The sequence below is a fragment of the Pyrgilauda ruficollis genome, unplaced genomic scaffold (genome assembly GCF_017590135.1).
Source record: "Pyrgilauda ruficollis isolate IOZ18807 unplaced genomic scaffold, ASM1759013v1 scaffold15, whole genome shotgun sequence".
NCBI lineage: Eukaryota > Metazoa > Chordata > Aves > Passeriformes > Passeridae > Pyrgilauda > Pyrgilauda ruficollis.
Genome location: NW_024513654.1, coordinates 13775078 through 13793910, shown reverse-complemented (window position 1 = coordinate 13793910; position 18833 = coordinate 13775078). Strand labels below are relative to the sequence as shown.

General features: G+C 61.5%; 3 protein-coding genes across 4 annotated transcripts; 1 reads left to right on the top strand and 2 right to left on the bottom strand.

Annotated features, from left to right (window-relative positions):
• Positions 1-45: 45 nt before the first annotated feature.
• On the bottom strand, positions 46-6563 carry GOLGA7B (golgin A7 family member B). The gene is made up of 5 exons (XM_041461596.1): positions 6486-6563; positions 1173-1298; positions 642-794; positions 404-505; positions 46-290 (listed from the first exon to the last, which is right to left on the bottom strand). Exons 1-5 carry the CDS (start codon positions 6540-6542, stop codon positions 186-188), a joined length of 543 nt encoding a protein of 180 aa, XP_041317530.1. The 5' UTR covers positions 6543-6563; the 3' UTR covers positions 46-185.
• Positions 6564-8733: 2170 nt separating this feature from the next.
• Positions 8734-12841, top strand: SFRP5 (secreted frizzled related protein 5). Its single transcript, XM_041461206.1, has 3 exons — positions 8734-9320; positions 9979-10056; positions 10451-12841. Exons 1-3 carry the CDS (start codon positions 8789-8791, stop codon positions 10789-10791), a joined length of 951 nt encoding a protein of 316 aa, XP_041317140.1. The 5' UTR covers positions 8734-8788; the 3' UTR covers positions 10792-12841.
• A 1000-nt stretch (positions 12842-13841) lies between these two features.
• Positions 13842-18810, bottom strand: ZFYVE27 (zinc finger FYVE-type containing 27). Of its 2 annotated transcripts, XM_041461204.1 has the most exons (12): positions 18532-18810; positions 18382-18452; positions 18125-18311; positions 17870-17965; positions 17568-17680; positions 16727-16857; positions 16294-16365; positions 16108-16128; positions 15785-15929; positions 15434-15480; positions 14875-14956; positions 13842-14660 (listed from the first exon to the last, which is right to left on the bottom strand). In XM_041461204.1, exons 1-12 carry the CDS (start codon positions 18726-18728, stop codon positions 14596-14598), a joined length of 1227 nt encoding a protein of 408 aa, XP_041317138.1. In that variant the 5' UTR covers positions 18729-18810; the 3' UTR covers positions 13842-14595. The 2 variants fall into 2 exon arrangements, with proteins under 2 accessions (XP_041317138.1, XP_041317139.1); XM_041461205.1 differs by lacking the exon at positions 16108-16128.
• Between the last annotated feature and the right edge of the window lie 23 nt (positions 18811-18833).

Genomic DNA, 18833 nt, shown 5'->3' with positions numbered 1-18833 from the left:
GAGCAGGGGTAGACCCACTGCGGGGGACAAAGAGCAGGTGGGGGTGGGCAGCCCCACTGGGGAGCCCCGGCCTCCCCCTGCTGCTCTCCCTGGGCTCAGAAGCGGGTGCTCTGGTAGTGCAGCCTGCGGAGCTCGGAGAGGCCACTGTCCCGGCAGTACGAGTCCCTGCAGGGACTCCCTGCCAGTCACCGGCCCCCCGCGCCGCCCCCGCCACCACCGCTGCTGCTGCTGGAGCTGCCGCTGCTGGAGCTGCCGCTGCTGCACCGGTCCTCATAGATGGAGATCTCGATCTGAACCCTGCTAAGGATCATAGGTGAGATGTGCCAGCCCAATTGCCCAGAACCCACGCCCAGTCTTCCTTCACCCTTGCCATCCCCCAAGCATCCCACTGCCCAAAGGATACGACCCTCATGCCACGCTCCAGGGGGTCAGTGAGCAGCAGCCCCCGTGGCGCATAGATCTTCTCATTCTGGTCCTGGATGTACTTGGAGATCTTCTTCAGCACCTGTCAGCACAGGGAGGGACGCTCAGGGCCTGCCAGCATTGCTGTCTACTTTGGCCTCCTCTGTGACACCCCTGAGCCATCCCTGTGCCCACTGCCAGCTGTGCCCATCCCTGAACCCTCCCCTGCACCTCAGCACCTTCTCATAATGTGTCTCCATGCAGAGAAAGATGAAATAGGCAGTGGCACAGGCCAGGCACCCCTCGAGGTATGAGCTGCCCCCAATCTTCTCCGCCTCGGCGTAGAAGCCATTTAGGGTTTTCACAGTTTCCTCAAAAAGTTGCCGCTCAATCTAGGACAGAAAGCAGGGTGAAGAGGAGTCTGGCCAGGGACTGACTCCCTGCACTGCCTTGTCCCCTTTCCTGTGGGGACTTGGAGAGCACTTAACCCTCTCCTCCCTGCCCAGCTGATGCCTCAGCTTGCAGGTCCCTGTCCACCTCCCACCCGTACCAGGACCTGCTGCACCTGCAGCCTTCACCAGAGCCTCCCAGTCCCCAGGAGCACCAAGCCCTGGCACACCAGCCAAGCCAGCTGTGATTTCACGCTCCCAGCAGCACTGGCTGGTCCAGGGCCATACAACACCCCATACGTCCCCACACCTTTAGATCCTTCTTCCCTCTGAGTCCCCATAGGGCACCCCCCCACCCTGACAACCTCTCAGACTCCGTACCCGGCTCTCCAGCTCAGGGGGAAACTTTGTCTGGAACTGGCACGTGGTCCCGTCGCTGTAATCCCGCTGCACAAAGACCTTGGTGGCCAGGGACGCGCTGCGCCGCAGCTCCTGCAGGCTGTGCACCTGAGGGCAGAGGGCGAGACGGGGACCTGCAGCCAGGGGTGCCGGGCATCCCTACGGGAGGGCTGGAGGCATGGGGAGCAGCGCCCTTCCCGCAGTGTCAGGGGCTGCAGGGAGCCCCGGCACAGGCTGTGTCACACCATGAGCACAGCTTGGCGCTGGAGGTGCGGGGCGGGGAGCGAGGGGAGGATGGCGGCAAAGGCAGCCCCCTGCTCGGAAGGAGGGTGAGGGCGAGTGCTCCCGGCCCGGGCTGGTGTCTGGTCTCACCCCCGGTGGTTCCTGCATGGATGAGCGTGTGTCACCAGCGGGCCATGGCACGGGGAAGGGACAGCCCCCTGTCCCCAGCAGTGCCCCAGAACACAGCCAAGCCAACAGCTCCCGGGCAGGAGGATGGCAGTGAGCCAAGCAGGGACTGGGCAGCGGGGCTGCAACGCTGGCACAGCGGGTGGGCAGGCTGCAGCGGGGCGTCCTCATGAACCGACCGGCAGCCCCGGCAGCAGGCGCTAAGCCCTGACTCCCCACAGGGTGTGAGAGCCCGTGCCAGCCCCCGAGCTCCAGGCTGTGGGGCAGCTTTGGTGGCTGGAGAAGGGGATGCAGGCACCAGGTTGTGCCAAGGGCGGGCACCAGGCCCCTCCCTGTGCTTCCTCTGGGTGACATGGGGCTACTGCCTGCTCCGTGCCCCACAGACCGCCTCACGCTGTCCCGCGTCCGACCCACGGCACATGGGAAAAAACCCCCAGTCCCACAGCCCAACCCAGACACGCTCCAGCCTTCACCAAAGGCGCCCTGCAGCCGCCCTGCACCGCACACCCCTTCAGGCCCCTCGCCGGCCTTCCTGCGCCCACGGAGCCCTCGCAGCCCCCAGCCCCACCCTGCTCTCCCCACGGACCGCCGCCCCACGCTGTGCTCCCGCAGCAGCGCGCCCCACGCGGCCGGAGCCCTGTCCGTGCCCGCCCGGCGTGTGCGCAGCCGCCCGGTCCGCCACGGCCCGCCCCGAGGCACCGGCGGTGGGCGCCTGCCGCCGCCGGCACGGAGCCCCGGAGGACGGCGGCACCGGCTGCCCCGGGGGCGGCTCCGGAGAGGGGCTGCGAGGGAGGGCTGCTGCTGTGCGTGCCGGGGGTCCGGCACGGCGAGTGCCGCAGCCCGGGTATCTTCGGGATGCGGCTGCAGGTCCCTGGGGGGAAACCTGGCTGCCGAGGGGCTGCTGCCGCAGGTAACAGAGGGTGTGAGGGCCGTGAGACTGGCCCGGCAGGGATCTGGGGAGTCGACCGTGGGACTGGCAGACCGCCGTGCCAAGGGACCTCATCTGAAGCTGTTTGTTTGCGAAGGAGTTGCAGCTGGTGCTGCGATCAGAGCGCGGGCAGACATCAAAGAGCAGAGCTAACGAATTCTCCGTTATCTCTGCCCATTGACAGCTCAATTAGAGCCAGAGAAATGCCAAACTGGGGGAACAGAGGCTCTCCCGAGAGGCGAAGAAGGGGGGCTCCCAGCTGGGGCTGTAGTGGGGCGAGGGATGCAGTAGCTGGGCACAGGGCCCTCAGCAGCAGGAGAGCAGCCAGCCTTCCCTCAGCACCTGGGCCGTGCTGGAGGCAGCGAGGGGCCCTGCCCGAACATCTGCTCTGGCAGCGAACACACGGCTAACACACACAGCTAACACACACAGCTAACACAGTTAACACACAGCTAACACAGCTAACACACACAGCTAACACACACAGCTAACACACACAGCAAACACACAGCTAACACACACAGCTAACACACACAGCAAACACACAGCTAACACACACAGCTAACACACACAGCAAACACACAGCTAACACACACAGCTAACACACACAGCAAACACACAGCTAACACACACAGCTAACACACACAGCAAACACACAGCTAACACACACAGCTAACATGCCATAGCCAGCTGCCTGCAGCACAGGGGTAGCTCTGTCTGACTCCTGCCCCCTGCTCTGAGCACCAGCCCAGGCTTTGGGCAGAGCAAATAGAGGCAGGGCCTTGGGGTGGTTGGTAGGCAGCCCCCTTTCTCTGGAGCACGGCAGGGTTTGTGACCAAGGGGCCAAAGGACACATGCAGTCAGGGACCCCAGTTGAAGGACTCATCTTCCCCACAGACACAAAGCCATGGATACCACAGCTTTTGGGGAAACCTGCTGCTCCCAAGGTTCAGAGCAACCCTGCCAGCCCACACTCCAGAGCAGTGAGGTACACCCTGCCTCGATAGTGCCACAAAACCAAGGGCCTCGATAGTGCCCCTGGAGAGAGTGCTGTGTGAAGTCTCCCATGCACCCAAACACGTGCACGCACATTGGCATGGGCACTCGTGCATGCACTCAGATGGCCACATCTGCCTGCACACCCCATGCACCGCAGGCACACACCCAGGTGCTCATGCAATGTGCTCACACACCTAAGCCTGTCCTCAGATGTCCCCAGACCCTGCATCCCATCTCCTTCCTGTGCTGCATGCCACTGCCACGTCAGTGCTCGCCTGCCCGCCCGGCAGGTCCTGCCGGTTGCCATGGCAATGCTGTGCCTGCCAGGAGATGAAGTTTGCTCTCCTATGCTGCAGTAAAGGGCCAGGGAGATGAGCTCCCCCTGCCATCCCAGGCTCTGCCCATCATCCCACATCCTGGAGTGTTGCCCCAGGGTTTTCTCCTCTAGTTGTCTCCTCCAGTTCTGGGCTCCGTGTGCTTCACAGGCCATGGACCTGCTGTCTGCATGTCAAGGCGTATCCTTTGGTGGGATATCGCCCCACCGCGGGAGCTGCCTTCTGCCAGCCATACTGCCCAGGATGTAGCAGCAGGGACAGCAGGGGCTCGGGGTAGCCTCAATGTACTGCATGGCCCTGCTGCCCTCCCCAGACCACTGCACTGTGAGGGGTCCTGGCAGGGCTCTCACCCTTCTGCTCCATCTGCTCTGCCCAAAGAGGTGATTTTTCAGGCTGCCCAGCAGCAGGGATAGGCATGGCTGGTGCCAGAGCTGCCTTTACTCCCCTGCCTGGCTCTTCCCTTGCACCTAGGGTGAGGCAGCTCTGACCTGTCTTGCAGACAGACCCCACAGATCTCTCCTTGCCCTCAGCCCTGCCCCACCTCCCAGAGGCCCTGCCCCTGGCCCCATGGGACAGACATGGGGCACACTTGGCACCCCTATGGCCAGCACACAATGTGCTTGTGCCCATCACACACAGCAGGCACGGCCCAGCAGTGCCCCTGCTCCAAGCCCTGCACTTGACCCCCAGACCAGGACCAGGGGGTGCCCCTCGTGCGTCTTTGGGTGCATGGTGCTGCACCTCATCCCAGCATCTCAACCCTCCCTGCAGTACAAGGATGACCAGGGCCAGTGAAGGACAGATGGAGCTAGGGTTAGGGTTACGCCTAGGGTTAGGGTTTTGAAAACCACAAAGCCCAGGGCTCCAGGCACACTGCAGCTGCAAAGGGCATCCCAAGGGGAACACAAAACTGCCACAACATGCCTTCCTCCACAGCTTTTTCCCTGGAAAAAAGCTATGAGCCCTGCAACCAGCCTGGGATCAACCCCTGTGGCTCCATCCTGCACCCACTGCCTGCTGAACCCCTCTCCAGCCTGTCAGAGCTGTCAGCAGCTCCAGCTCTGCTTCAAAGGGGCCTCAGAAGGGCATGGCAGCTGTTTCTCCTAGCACTGGAAGTGCTTTCAGTAGTGGTGGGGAGCATGAGCTCACCATCCCAGCGAGGACAACAGTGACATTTGGGAGGCACAAACAGAGTGTGATTAGCTGATAACCTTTCCTGAGAGATCCCAGGTGTGTGCACCTGGGAGGGAAAAGGGAGGGGGATGAGGCCCCTACACTGTGAGCCTCTGGAAAATGCTCCAAATGCCCCAGCCTGCCCCTTCACACAGGACAAGGAGAGTGCCCCAAGCTGAGGCCAGCTGACCCTAGAGCCTGGGCACTCTGAGTGTGGCCACCCCTCTATGGCATCTGCAGCCCAGCTGTGTCCATCTGAAGGGCTGCTTCCAGGACCCTCACTGCACTGGGAGCCCTCACAGAGGGTGGGGCAGCCCCCCAGCACATCCCACAGGAATCCACAGGGAGACACAGCATCCTCCTGCATGCGGGCAAGCAGAGGAGGATGTGGTTTCAGAGCAAGGTGCCAAGGTCTGCCATTATCAAAGGTGCCAGCTGGGAGCAGGGACCGTGCCCCCACACCTCGCATGGGGCCGTGGGGGGAGCAGAGGTGCTGGGGAGGGGAGGCACAAACAGCACAGCAGAGAAGGTCCCCACGCGTGGTGCCACGCCGTGAGGGAAAGGGACTCCTGCTCAGAGGGTCTGCACATGCGACCTGCCCCCTCCCTGCCCCGCTGAGGAGCACCAAATGCCGGGGGCCGGGATCGGGGTGTCCGGCAGAGAACAGGGAGGGTCTGTGTGCAAGCTGGCAGGAACTGGGCAGGGCCAGGAGGTGCCGGCTGGGGGCTGGGAGGGCGCCGGGGCAGTCTCTGCTCCGCAGCTGGGCCGGGAGCGCTGCCAGCACATTCCTGGGGCTGCCGGGCAGCGGGAGCCTGTGTGGGCGCAGGGCAAGTGCGCGGCCACCGCTGACCTTCCCCGCCGGTCCCACATCACCCCCAGGCAACCTCGACCCCGCGGTGTCCCCAGTGATGCCCCAGCCTCCCGCGGCCGCCTCCAGGCAGGACCACCCCCACGGAGCCGTGCTGGCAGCCCGGCACTGCCCCCGGCAAGGCTGCTCTCTCCCGGGAGCTGCTGCACGCCGTGGCACGCGTGTCCCTGCACGGACAGTGCCAGCGTGCCGTCCCGTGCTGGGACCCCGCACGGCCAGGTGCGCTGTGCTCTCCCAAAAGTCCCTGCTCCACACTGGGTGCAGCCCAGGAACCAGTGCGTGGCTGGGACAGGAAGGGTGAGAGGATGGGGAAGGAGGAGGATGGGAGGGAGCCCGCTCAGCCCACCCACCCAGGCCCAGGGGATGATCGCTGCTGACAAAAGCAAGGTCGGTAGCACCCAAAGCTGCTGCAGGAGAGTGGATGGGGACACAAGGATGGAAGGAGGTGGCCGCGACCCTGCTCAGCTCCGGGGCGCCTCCTGCTTCCCTGCTACAGGATCTGCCCTGTGCTGCAGCCAGGCACGGGTCCTCCCCAGGGAGGGTCTGGAGTGCTGAGGGAGCACCCCCAGGTGATGTGCTCTTACTGTGTCACTCTGGCTGGCCGTCCCCGAGGTCCCCACCGCAGAGGGGGCAGTCCCCATGGCCCCCCTTCCGGTCTCGCTGCTGTGACAAGTGGCACAGGCAGTGACACAAGCGGTGGCACAGCCAGCTTTCTGGAGTGACAGGAGCAAGTGTCTATCTCACAGACAGCTGCATGGGCGCAGAACGGGGATGTGGGCACCGGATCAGCCTGCGCAGACAAGACGCAGGGAAGGGTGCCAGCTACAGCTGTCTTGGGTCCATCCCCTTCTCCGGAGTACAGCCCAGATCAGCCTGGGACATCCTGGGTGGGAAAGGGTTAAGGAAGCAACGCGAATGCAGCAGGGGCTCCCCAGAGCAGAGGCACAGACTTCGCTCGGAGGTAAGGCTGCCAGGACACCCCACGGGGGGAGCAGGGACAGACACCGCTCTTCTGGGGCAGCCCTGCTCCCCACGACACGGCCAGGAGGTCACTCAGGGCTCTAATGAAGGCGTCATGACAGATGAAGGGACTGGGGCAGCTGGCAGGGAGATTCTTGCTCAGCCCCAGCCTCGCCAGCCCCATCACCTTCATCTGGTGAGGTGCCAGCTGGCACAGAGTTCTCAGCACCTCCAACACCTTCCTGGGAGGAGCTGGGGACGTAGAAGCCAGACTGGGCCGTGGGATGGGGCAGGCTGAGAGCCAGGAGCTACGGCTCCATGGTCAAGAGCAGGACAGTGCTGGCAGTGCCACGGGAACAGCCCAGAGACATGGCACACCCGCCACTGTGCTCAGCATCCGTACGCTGGCAGCTCCACCCTGCACACCCGGCCTCCCTCTGCCTCTGCTCCCGGGCCTCACCAGCCCCTTCCCAGCCCAGCTCCCATGGCAATTACACCTTGTCCAAGCCCATCCATCACGGATTAGCTATTTTCTATCAGCATTTATCTCCAGACAATCTTACTCCTACCGTGACAGCCTGATGCCTCGATCACCCTCCCTCCTGCTACCAGGCAGCCTTGATAACAGGCTGCTGTATCTTATCGGGCTCCCCGGCAGTTACACATTAATGGTGCCATCTCCGGGCCAGGTGGGATGAACCCAGCCCACCCTCGGGCTGGAAGCAAGCGTCACTGGGTGATGCAGTGATGGGTGCTGAGCACAGAGGGCATGGGCAGGGCGGGCAGGCTACAGGGAAGGGCAGGTTGTGCAGCTGAGGTTCCCAGCATCACCCCAGAGCAGATGTACCCCACCAGGGCTGGGGGGACAGTCCCTGCCCCCAGCCCAGGGCAAAGAGCAGCTGCTATCACTGCCGGCACTGGACTGTTTGCTCGATCGCCCATTAACAGAGCTGCCTTATCCGGTGGGCAGGGGCCAGCGGCAGCCCTAAGCCAGTTGGCCAGGCAGGGGCATCGATCATGGGAAAGGGAGGGGTGCCCCAGATAACCCCTGCAGACAAATGGGTTTCTAATGGGGTCTTAAGCCTTGCACTCCCCATCTCCAAGGGAATGGGGGAATGTCATCCGGGCAGGACCCTCACGTCACTTGAGCTCTAGCTTTGCCCACAGCCTGAGCACTGGTGGAGCCTGGGTGCAGGCCCTTTGCTGGAAGGTGTAATCCCAGCTATCCTGTGCCAGCAGACCGTGGACTGCCCAAGGTGCATGCTGGCAGAACCATCCATGAGGAATAAGGGCCCCATGCCCATGGCATCACCTTGTTGATGGCACACCTGGCACCTGGGTACAGGAACCCTCCCAGGGCTGCAGCCTGAAGCCTCTGGGGTGTCCTCTTCCTTCAACACCAGCACCCCAAGCACATTGTCTTGGGAGAAAAGAGCAGGGAGTGGGGTGGCACAGGGTAGGAAGCAGAATCTCCTGCCCCATTACAGAGTATACCTCTGGTGTGCTAGGTGGGACGGGGGCAGCGGGACTGGTGAATAACGGGGGCAACTTGTGGCCACAACACATCACCATGGGACAGGCTAGCCAGTCCTTCTAGAAAGCATCACCCCAGGGGCATACAGAGCCAGAGTGGACTGGGGGGCTGCATGCAGGGGGTCTCCCTGCAAGGGCGAGGGGCATTGGAGCACCATGTGCAGGGGAGGGAGGGAGGGAGGGAGGGAGGTAGCAGCGGTGCGGGCAGACTAGGGGGAGCAGGGGGCCAGCCCCGGGGGGCCCAGCAGGCAGAGCAGATTGGCTGCCGGCAAGGTCTCCAACCTCCTTAGAAAGGGCAGCGAGCGTGGGAGGCGCTAAGGGAGCAGGCAGGGTGCCGAGCACGCTCCCGTCCCGCTCGGCAGCCGCGGCCGGCAGCGGCAGGCGCGCAGCGGCGATGCCGCAGGCGGGCATCCACGCGGGGTCCCGGGGCACGGCGCTGCTGGCCCTGTCGCTGGTGCTGGCAGGGTCCCTGGGCGGCGGGCAGCACTACGACTACTATGGGTGGCAGCCCGAGAGCCTGCCCCACGGGCGCTCCTACGGGCGGGAGCCGCAGTGCCTCGACATCCCGCCAGACATGCAGCTCTGCCGCGACGTGGGCTACAAGCGCATGCGGCTGCCCAACCTGCTGGAGCACGACACCATGGCCGAGGCCAAGCAGCAGGCTGGCAGCTGGGTGCCCCTGCTCGCCAAGCAGTGCCACACCGACACCCAGCTCTTCCTGTGCTCCCTCTTCGCCCCCGTCTGCCTTGACCGGCCCGTCTACCCCTGCCGCTCCCTCTGTGAGGTGGTGCGTGACTCCTGTGCCCCTGTCATGGAGTCCTACGGCTTCCCCTGGCCTGAGATGCTGCACTGTGGCAAGTTCCCCTCTGACCACGAGCTCTGCATCGCCGTCCAGTTTGGGAACAGCAAAGCCACGCCGCCACCAGGTAAGCGGGAAGGGTACTGTAATGGGATGGGAATGCGTGTGGAGCCCTGCACAGCCATCCCTTCACCCCTCAAAGCACAGCCCAGGACACCGGTGTTGGCCAAGGACTCTCTGTCTGTAACAGGGCAGGAGTGGGCACAGGATCAGCTTTGTCTGGGCACTCATTGCCCTGGAGCACTGTGCTCCCAGCTGCCTGCATAGAGCTGTCGCGGGATGAGGTGGGAGCCGCTGGCGGATCCACGAGAGTGCTGCGTCCCTCTGCTGCCGCTGGGTCCCATGTCAGCAGCAAGAGAGCATGCTGCACCTGCGGCTGCCAGCCCCACACCGCTGCTGCAGGGTGGCTGTCCCCTCAGGCAGGAGAGGGGACATCACCCCAAGGCAGCCTAGGGTCAGGGTCAGCCTTTAGGCTGGGACCACCCTTACTGTTGCTGTGCTTCAAAGTGCCAGCATCTGATGGGAGGGTGTTCCCATATCTCTTCCCCTCCTGGGGGATGACCCTGGCCAGCAGGGTGCTCTGTGCCTCTCTGCATCACCCTAGCACAGCTATCTGGGGAGCAGAGGAGCTGCTGGGGCTCTCCCAGGCGTGTCCTGGAGGAGCTGGCCCTGGTGACAAGTACCAGCAGCATGAAGCTGTGACAGTAACTGGTCTGTCCCCACAGTGTCCAAGATCTGCACCCAGTGTGAGATGGAGCACAAGGCGGATGGCATGATGGAGCAGATGTGCTCCAGTGACTTTGGTGAGTGCTGGGGTCTCCTTCCCAGCCCCCCTGGACAAGGGTCTGCCTCCCCTAGGTCTGACAGCCAGGATGGGAGTTGGCCAGAGGGTGGGGTTGTATGGGGACAGCCCCATGGGAGACCCCTGAGCCATTCCCTTGGACCCTTCATGCCTGGGATGGGAGCACCACAGGAGAAGACATTGGTGGGGGATAGGGAGAAGACATTTGGGAGAGTCACTGGGGGCCTCTGCTAGACTCCCCCCCAACACCCCCTTTCCCCTCCCCACTCAGTAATGTCCCCAGAGACCCAACCCAGGGATGGGCTGCACCCTGTCCTGCACAGGTGCCTGGCCCAGACCCTCCCCTCCCCAGCAGCGCTCCCTTCCCCAACCGTGCCCCGCGCTGCCCCACACAGTGGTGAAGATGCGCATCAAGGAGGTGACGGAGGAGAACGGGGAGCGGCGGCTGGTGGCTGCCCAGAAGAAGAAGGTGCTGAAACTGGGCCCGCTGAAGCGCAAGGACACCAAGAAGATGGTGCTGCACATGAGGAACGCAGGTGCCTGCCCCTGCCCCCAGCTCGACAGCCTCAGTGGCAGCTTTCTGGTCATGGGCCGCAAGGTGGGCGGGCGCCTGCTCCTCCTGGCCATCTACCCCTGGCAGAAGCACAACAAGGAGATGAAGTTTGCAGTCAAGTTCATGTTCTCCTACCCTTGCCCGCTCTACCACCCCCTGCTTTATGGGGCTGGGCAGCACTAGGGCTTTTTGCCCACTCTGCCCTTTCCCAGAACTCCTGCACTGGCCCAGCATCCCACCCTGGCCTCCCTAGCTGCACCCCAGGACCTCAGCTCTGCTCACCTCAGCCCCTTGGTTGTGCCCCAGAACCCAGCTCTGCACCTGCAGGATTCCCTGCTGTATTTATGGGAGCCCTGATCCACAGCCAGGACACTTGCCTCCTCTCGAGAGCCCTTCTCTGCACCCCTGGGACCTTGTTCTGCTCCAAGGGCCCTCACCCCTATCCAGGAGCTTAGTCTAGACCTGGGACCCTTGTTCTGCATGCTTGTGAGCCCTGCCACACCTGTGACCCCTACCCTGCAGCCATGTCCTCTGCCCAGCTCCCTCATGATATGCCACAGACCCTCAGCCCCCCAGTCCCTATTCCAGCCCACCAACACATCCTATGCCCTCAGCTGGAGTTCACATCCAGCCCTGGATTATCTCACCTTTCAGAGATCCAGCCCAGCCCAGGCAGGTCCCTCTTGCTCCTCTGTTCCCACAGACTGACTCCCTCCAGATCGAGTGCCCAGAGCTGCACAAGCCCTTCCTGGGCTGCCCCACTCCCCACACTGTGCTCAGTCTGTGAGGGGGGTCCACCTCCAAGTGCCCCAGACCAGCCCTGCTGCATCCCTCGCCCACGCCCTGCTGTGACCCAGCCCACTCACCCCTCGGCCGCCACCACCGCAGTAAATTATTCCAGCTCAGAGATGTCTGTGTGCCACTCACTGCAGCTCATGGGTAAGAGCCCCTTGGCGCTCCTTCAGGGACCCCAGAAGAATGGGAAGGGGGTCCCAGTCCTGCTCACTGAGCGAGGCAGCCTGAGAGAGCGAGGTCACCTCAGGATCTGGCTGTAGCCCCACTCCAGGTGCTGTGCCCAGAGCCTGAACATGGGCAGTCCGGCCAAGCCTCCGGCCAAGCCAAGGGATGTAGTTCCTAGTGGTCACAGGCATCCCTGGAGACTCAGGCACCCCTGCCACTCCAGGGAGCCTGGGAGGGCACTGAGATGAGTAGGATGGGGGGACAGGGCCATCACTGCTGCTGGAGCCTCACAGCTGAGTTTGGCAGTGGTTTGCCAGGGAAGTTTCTTCCTTTGTCACCCCAGGGGATCAATCCATGGTCTGGGAGCTCACAGCACTTGTGAGAAGCCTGGCACTGAGCATCACAGTGGGCAGATACCGCACCAGGCAGCCTCCAACCCTGTCCTCCCCACACCATATCATCTGAAAGTCCTCTCTGCAGCTCCCTGCCAGCCCTGCTTGGCTGCCAGACCTCCCATGCCACAACCTCCAGCTTCCTCCAAAATGATTCCTCAGGCCACCCACCTACGCTAGCTAGGACCTTCCCAAAAGCCCAAGGACCAGGGCAGCCCTCAGCCCAGCCCCTCTGATGGCAGCAGGGGCTGTCCCTTAGCTCAGCCGCCCTCCCCAGTCCCAGCAGGAGAGGGGGCAGCTTGAGTGACCCAGTGGTGTTCCAGGTGTGCTTGTATCCAGCCGTCCCAAAGGGTGAGGGGCCGAAGGTGCCTGCCAGGACATTCACCCAGTGCCTGGCTGCCTGACACTCTCTTCTCTTGGGAGCTGGCCCGGCCTCAGGGAGCCTCCTGGGACAAGCAGGAAATTGAGGCTGCAGGATGTCTGCACCCCTCCTCTTCTGGCTGACAAGAGCATTGTGTGCCTGCCCTGCTCTGGGGTGACCTCTTCTCCCTCTGCCCTCCTTGGGCATGGCCTTGGCCCCACTGGTCAGCCTCCAGAGCCCCAAATCCCCGCTCTGGCCAGGGAGAGGTGCCTGTGCCCCTGCCCCACAGCCAGCCAGAAACATGGGTCAACCAGCCCTTGCCCCAGCCTCGCACCAGGAATGGGCCCTGGGAAAAAAATGGGCCCTCCCTGGCCACTGGGAAAAAATGGGAAAAAAATTAAAATATTATTAGGTTTGTTCAGAGCTTGACTGCGGAGCACACTTTCATAGGAATAAACACTGTCAATTACAACATTTTATTGCAAAGCTTAAAAAGCATAAATAAACCCCATCTCCCACAGCCTAAGTTTATCTGTAGCCCTCTGTATTCTGTGTCATTAACATCTTCCCAGAGAGTGTTCAGACATACATGGCCATAGTGTTCATTGCTCCAAGTGTTTTCTCTAGAAATATAAGTGGCTCCTCTGCCTCCCACTGTCAGCTGTCTGAGCAAGCTGACCCCTCCCAGCCCAGTAATATCCCATTGCAGACACCCTCACAAACACACCCACGGCTCTTGCAGTGCTACTCAGCCCCCTCCCCAATGTTACAGCTGCTCCACTGCCCCCACTAACTGCTCAGCCCTCTGCACACCCAGCACAAGCCAGACACCCTCATCATCAAATGCCAAGTCCAGCTTTTCTCCAAATTTCCATGTGAAGGAGTTTATGAGCCCACAGCCAAGACAAGTGTTGAGGCTGCCTGCCACATAGCAGCTCCCACACTAGTGGGATGTAGAGCCTGCAGCGAGGTCTGGGTTCCAGCAACTTCTCAGACTAGTGGGTGTCACAGCCTGGTGGGCACTGGCCCCCCAGATTCCCTGGCTTGGGGGAAGCTGCAGCTGGCTGGCAGGGACCCAGGCCATGGCTGCTCCCAGCTGCAGAGCAGCCAGGGTCACATTCCTGGGATAGCTGGGAGCTTTGCTGTTCACACAAGGAAAGGTCATCCTTGTGCACACAGGCAGCTGGTGGGACCACCACGCGGGGTGGGCAGGGGAAGCAGCAGCCACGGGAGGCAGAGGAAGCTCAGTAGCTCCTGTCAGAGCTAAGGTGCTCCCTGGCTCCAGCCCAGCAGGATCCAGCCCTGGCACAGCTGACAGGCAGCTGCACACAGCTCTGAGCAGGGGGCAAACAAGGCTACAGCAGGACAGAAGATGGGAATTGCAGTAAAGCAGGGAGAGCTGATGGCACAGGAACACAATTTCTCCAGGAGCACCTGAAGGACAGGAGGGCCAAAGCCACAGAGGTGTCAGAGTGACCTGGGACTGGGACAGCTTTTACTGGTATGACACAAGAGCCAGCTGAGGACAAGAGATTTATTGGTCATTCTCTATATGCATTTATATATTAATCTGTAGTAGAAAGCAGCAGTCACTAAGTGCACAGAGCAGCACCAACTCCTGCCTTTTGTCACACTGGAGACCCAGCCACACAGCCCAATCCAAACTCATTCCCTTTCCTCCTCCGGGTTACAGCCAAATTCAGGGGTAAAAGACTAAACCTGCAGGCAGTGAGGCTGAGGAGCACAGTAGTGACTAGAAGAGTCTCAGCTGAGCCAGGATGAAAGACCTAGCTAGTGTAGACCCCAAGGGATGCAGGAGGAGCTCTGAACTGATCCCAAAAATACAGTCACTTATAGCACAGTGCTGGGAAAGGTAGGGACAGAGCCCTGAGGTTGTTCTGCCCCACCCAGGAGGTGAAGGCAGGACCACAAGTAGGAAGGATGGCTCTTCCATCACTGAGCCAGGCCAAAGGGCCTGGGCAAGCACATGGCAGGGCACAGCAAGTGCCAGAGAGAACCCAGGGCTTGGAGCAGCTGCAGGGATGGGGCACAGCCGTGGGCAGTGCTCCACCACAGCGACCCAGCTGGTGCATGGCAAGGAAGGCTGGTCCATCCAGCCTGGTGCTGGCAGGAGGAGCACAAGTGCAAGCATCCTCTGGCAGGGGAATGCCATGCTGGGATCCAAACACTCCAGGCTGCCAGTGGCAGGGGTGCCTGCCCACTGTCCCAGGTCTCAGGCAGTGCAGGACACAGGAGCTGGCCGGGCCTGTTTCATCACTTGATGAGCACCTGGTTGCAGAGCGCACACACGAACACTGTCTCCTTCTGAGCCTCCGGGGCTGGAAAGGAAAACAAATGTCACAGATGATCCCCCTTTCCCACAAGGAGCTAGGGACCCCAGCTGCTTCTAGAGCTGCAAATTCATCACTGCTCTGTCCTGAGCCAGGCTGTGCTGGGCACATCCTGTCTACCCTCCCCACCAGGGCTGGGGCAAACCCCTGGGCAGACAGAACAGGGGGAAGCAGAAGCTCTTCCCTCCACCTTTCAACTCACCCGTGGCTCCCATCACAGCCTTGGGGACCTTGAAGGAACAACACCTGGAGCAGAAGCTGTTCCCACAGTTACTGCAGCTCCGCTGTGGAGAAAGATGAAGGTGAGACCCAGATGTGTATCAGACTAACCCAGCAGTAAGTGAAGGGGGTCCAAAGTCCATACCTCCTCTTCCTTCAGAGAACTGCCCACAGACTGTGCGCCAAGCATTACACACAGGGTTCAGATAAGGCAACAGGTCATTCCCACTAGCAGACCCATGCTCTACTTCACCACAAAGGCCACAGGAAATGGACTAAACCAGGGCACAGAGCAGGTACCTTCTAAATAACATGTGGGTTTGGCCTGAGGCAGCCAAGAGGAGTAAATGGACAAATGCTCCACAACACAAAGGATCCCTGGTGCACATTAGGCATGTGACAACACCCAGCATTTAGCTGGGGTCATCTGGGCTGTGACCGAGGCCAGACACCTGAGCTGGAGAAAGCTGGGGCAAGCCAGACATGAGCAACACCTCAGCCCCAGGTGCAGACAGCAAGCTGGGGCAGAGCTGAAGACTCACCCTCTTCTTGAGCACAGAGAAGGTGGCAGCACAGCCTGTGCAGTTCCCTGAAAGAAAGAGAGCAGAGGTCAGGCAGGGCTCTGCTGCCTGGGGCTGCAAGTGGCACAAGAACATCTATAGCTGTTGTAAGGGCTCAATTCAGAGATGACATTGCTGCACCTTCCCGTTCTTGCCCTTCCTAGGAGTGCTGGGACCATTCTCCCCATGGAAGGTGGAAAAGGTCATTGGAGGTGTCACCACCTAGCAAGTACCACACCACCCTCTCCACTCCCAGGCCTACGGTCACCACTGGAAGCAGCACAGAACCCACGCTGCCGAGCTCCCCCAGGAAGCACCTGCTCCCAAACTCACCAAAGTTGTTGCTGGGGTAGCGCTTGCGCAGGCGCTCGGTCAGGCGGGACACCTTGCTGCGGATCACCTCATTTTTGCTCATAAAACCATTGTCTGGGAGGCTGAGGTCAAAATCTGCTGAGCACTGAGAGCTCTCATCATCCTCCTGCAGAGAGCAGAGCCAGCTGAGCACAGCAGGGTGGCTGGGGGCACACTGAGGGCTGCAGGGCAGCCCACACCAGAGGCAGGCTGGGTGCTCCACCTGACATTTCTACAAGCCACTGGCAAACCAGGCAAAGCTCCAGCTAGGAAGAGATACCACACCCTGGCGTGGCAGTACTCACCATGACCAGCAGCTGGTTCTCCTTCTCCCGCAGCATGGGACAGAGAGGAGAGTGAGTACACACAGATTCAGAGGCACCCAGCCCCACAGTCACTCTCTCTGAGCACCACGTTTGCCCAACAAGGTCTTTGTCCCTTTCCCACCCCAGCTGCCCGGCAGGCACAGCCCACCCCAAGCAGCCTCAAACCTCAATTGCATCTTTGAACTCTTCATCAGGTTCTGCCTCCTCTGCTTCCTCCACACTGCCAGGGGTAAGGTCCTACAAGAGATTCACAAAGATAGTCCTGCTGCTCCCCTGCCTCTCTTCGAAGGTGGCCCCACATTTCTGAGCAGGTTCCAGGACAATAGATCTGGCCCCAGGCAGCCTCACAGACAACACAAGTGTCAGAAGATGAGGTGAGCCCCTGCCTCCTCAGACCACATCCTTACATGTGGCAAAAGGACTGAGCCAAACCCCTACGGCAGAGAGCAGCATCCCAGTAACTCAGGAGTGGCTCACAGGCTTCCAGCAAAGCTGGCAGCTGGGAGAAGTTTGTATGTAGAGGGACACAGGCATGGTCCGACCCAAGAGCTGACTCTGCACTCCCACCCCACAAGTGCCAGCCCTGCCCCTATCTCACCTCTGCACTGGTGGGGGTGGGGGTCCGATCTGGGGCAGCAGCTGGTGGCAGGGATTCAGCAGGTTCAGGAGTGCTCTCGAGGGGTTTGGAGCCCACACACTGCTCGATGGAGGCCTTGAGCTCCATTATCACTGGTAACGAGGGGAATACAGCTGGAGTAGAGCGGCATTTCCCTACTCCCAGCCACACTCCCCCACAAAAGCCAACTGCAAGACCTGATCTCCAGGGCTCAAGGTGAGGCATTGACACATCTCATTCACTCATCAGATGTCTTGAGCACTTCTCTGTTCACACATCAAAGTTAGGGCAGAAAGGAAGCTCCCCCCCCACCTGCCCCAGCTCGGGACAGGGAACAGCAGGGGCCAACATCACAGCTCAGACACATCCAACACTCCTCCAGCACGAGCCACAGAAGAGGGCTCCTCTCCCTTCCAATGGCATGTTTTCAAGCCTGTGTCATATACTGCCACAGGCACTGAATGTGTTTGAAGTCCTGAAGAGTAGGGTCAGGGATCAAGAGAGATGGAAAGGCTCACACACAGCCTGCATTGACAGACCCTGGTTTGCCACACCACAGAGAAGGAAATGGCACCTGGGCTGGGACATACATCAGGAGAGACTCTCACCTCCAACAGCTGAGCCCCGGGACCATACCCCCCACCCTGGGCTGCTGAGCACCACCCCTAGGACATCACTGCCTTCATGGGGGTTCAGGTCTACAGCAGAGCCTGACATGGGACAGTGGGATCACATGAGGGAGAGGTCCAGGGAAGGATCCCTGGCTTCGGAGGGCCTTTTCCCAACCCATCCCACACAGGGCACTTCCAGACAGGTCTCATACCTTGGTAGAACTGGGTGTTGCCCAGAAAGAGGGTGCTATTGAGGATGGCCAGGACCCAGCAGAGGGGCAGCAGGTAGAGAACACAGATAGTGCCCAGTAGCACCCCATAAAACCTGCAGAAAGCAGCAGGATACTGTGGTCAAGTCAGAGCAACTCACACAACAGCATAAAACGCCTTCCTTCATCTGGTGTTCTATCTGTTCTCTCCAAGTACCAAACAAATCAAACACAGTACCGCAGGCCTGGCTGAGCCCCTCTCCCCACCAAGGCCACCACAGGGTGCCTGACTCAGTACTACTCACTGGGAAGAGACAGTGGGGTTCTCCCAGTAGAGCACACGGTACACTGCCTCACAGCTGCAGCACATCCCGTTCAGAAACCCCTCCAGCTGGATCAGGCTGCAAACAAGACAGTCACAAAAAAACCCCACAAACACACCCTCGTTCCCCACATTCTCGTGAGTTACAGAAGCCCCCACAGCCCCCCACAGCCTCCAAGAAGCCTTTCTGGCTGCAGAGGCCCCCCAGTCCCACCGCTGGGGAGGCCCAGGGACTCACAAGCTCTTGACCTGGGCGATGGCCTCCTGCCGCGAGAGCTGCACCTTGCGCAGATCCTCCCTGCGGATGCTGTGGTACCTCCTGCGCACCAGCTCGGGCTCCGAGGGCCGGGCCCGGCACGTCTCTTGCAGGTAACCCAGCAGGGCCGGCACCGCGACCAGCAGGGCCAGCACCGAGTACCAGGCAGCTGGAAGAGGCGGGACAGCGTCAGCCCGGAGGGTCCGGGAACGGGACCAGCCCTGAGCCCCGAGACGCACCTTGGCCGAGCGTGAGCAGGAGGAAGTTGAGGCCGAGGCAGACCAGGAGAGAGCACACAGGCCGCTGCCACCTGCCGAGAAGGGGGAAGGCCAGGGACATGAGACCCCGGGGATGGTTCCGGTCTCGGTCCCGGCCCAGCCCGCACCTACCGCAGTAGGGAGCGGACACCCTCGGCGGCGTCCCGCAGCGGCTCCAGGTAGAGCTCCAGCCGCCGGTAGCTCCGCACCAGCTCCAGCAGGTCGAAAGCAGCGGCAGCCTTGGGCGGCGACGGCTCCGGCGGGGCCTCAGCAGCCCCCGTCGCCCCTTCGGGGCCGCCTGCCGCCCCGTCCCGCTCCACCGCCTGCATGACGGGACCGGGAGCGGGAGCCGAGCGGCCCCGCCGCTCTCGGCCCAACACCGCCGCGCGCTCCCGTGACGCGGCCGGGCGCGCCGTGACTCCGCGCGCGGCCAA

What these genes read in the sequence shown, in the direction of transcription:
- GOLGA7B (XM_041461596.1), bottom strand. Translation starts at nt 6,542, where the DNA reads ATGGGGACTGCCCCCTCTGCGGTGGGGACCTCGGGGACGGCCAGCCAG. An exon ending in CCCCTGAGCTGGAGAGCCGG is followed by an intron (nt 795 to 1,172) that starts GTACGGAGTCTG and finishes TTTCTGTCCTAG; the next exon opens with ATTGAGCGGCAACTTTTTGA. An exon ending in TGGAGACACATTATGAGAAG is followed by an intron (nt 506 to 641) that starts GTGCTGAGGTGC and finishes CTGTGCTGACAG; the next exon opens with GTGCTGAAGAAGATCTCCAA.
- SFRP5 (XM_041461206.1), top strand. Translation starts at nt 8,789, where the DNA reads ATGCCGCAGGCGGGCATCCACGCGGGGTCCCGGGGCACGGCGCTGCTG. An exon ending in CAAAGCCACGCCGCCACCAG is followed by an intron (nt 9,321 to 9,978) that starts GTAAGCGGGAAG and finishes CTGTCCCCACAG; the next exon opens with TGTCCAAGATCTGCACCCAG. An exon ending in GATGTGCTCCAGTGACTTTG is followed by an intron (nt 10,057 to 10,450) that starts GTGAGTGCTGGG and finishes TGCCCCACACAG; the next exon opens with TGGTGAAGATGCGCATCAAG.
- ZFYVE27 (XM_041461204.1), bottom strand. Translation starts at nt 18,728, where the DNA reads ATGCAGGCGGTGGAGCGGGACGGGGCGGCAGGCGGCCCCGAAGGGGCG. An exon ending in CCTGCTCACGCTCGGCCAAG is followed by an intron (nt 18,312 to 18,381) that starts GTGCGTCTCGGG and finishes CGCCTCTTCCAG; the next exon opens with CTGCCTGGTACTCGGTGCTG. An exon ending in CTACCCCAGCAACAACTTTG is followed by an intron (nt 15,481 to 15,784) that starts GTGAGTTTGGGA and finishes TCTTTCTTTCAG; the next exon opens with GGAACTGCACAGGCTGTGCT.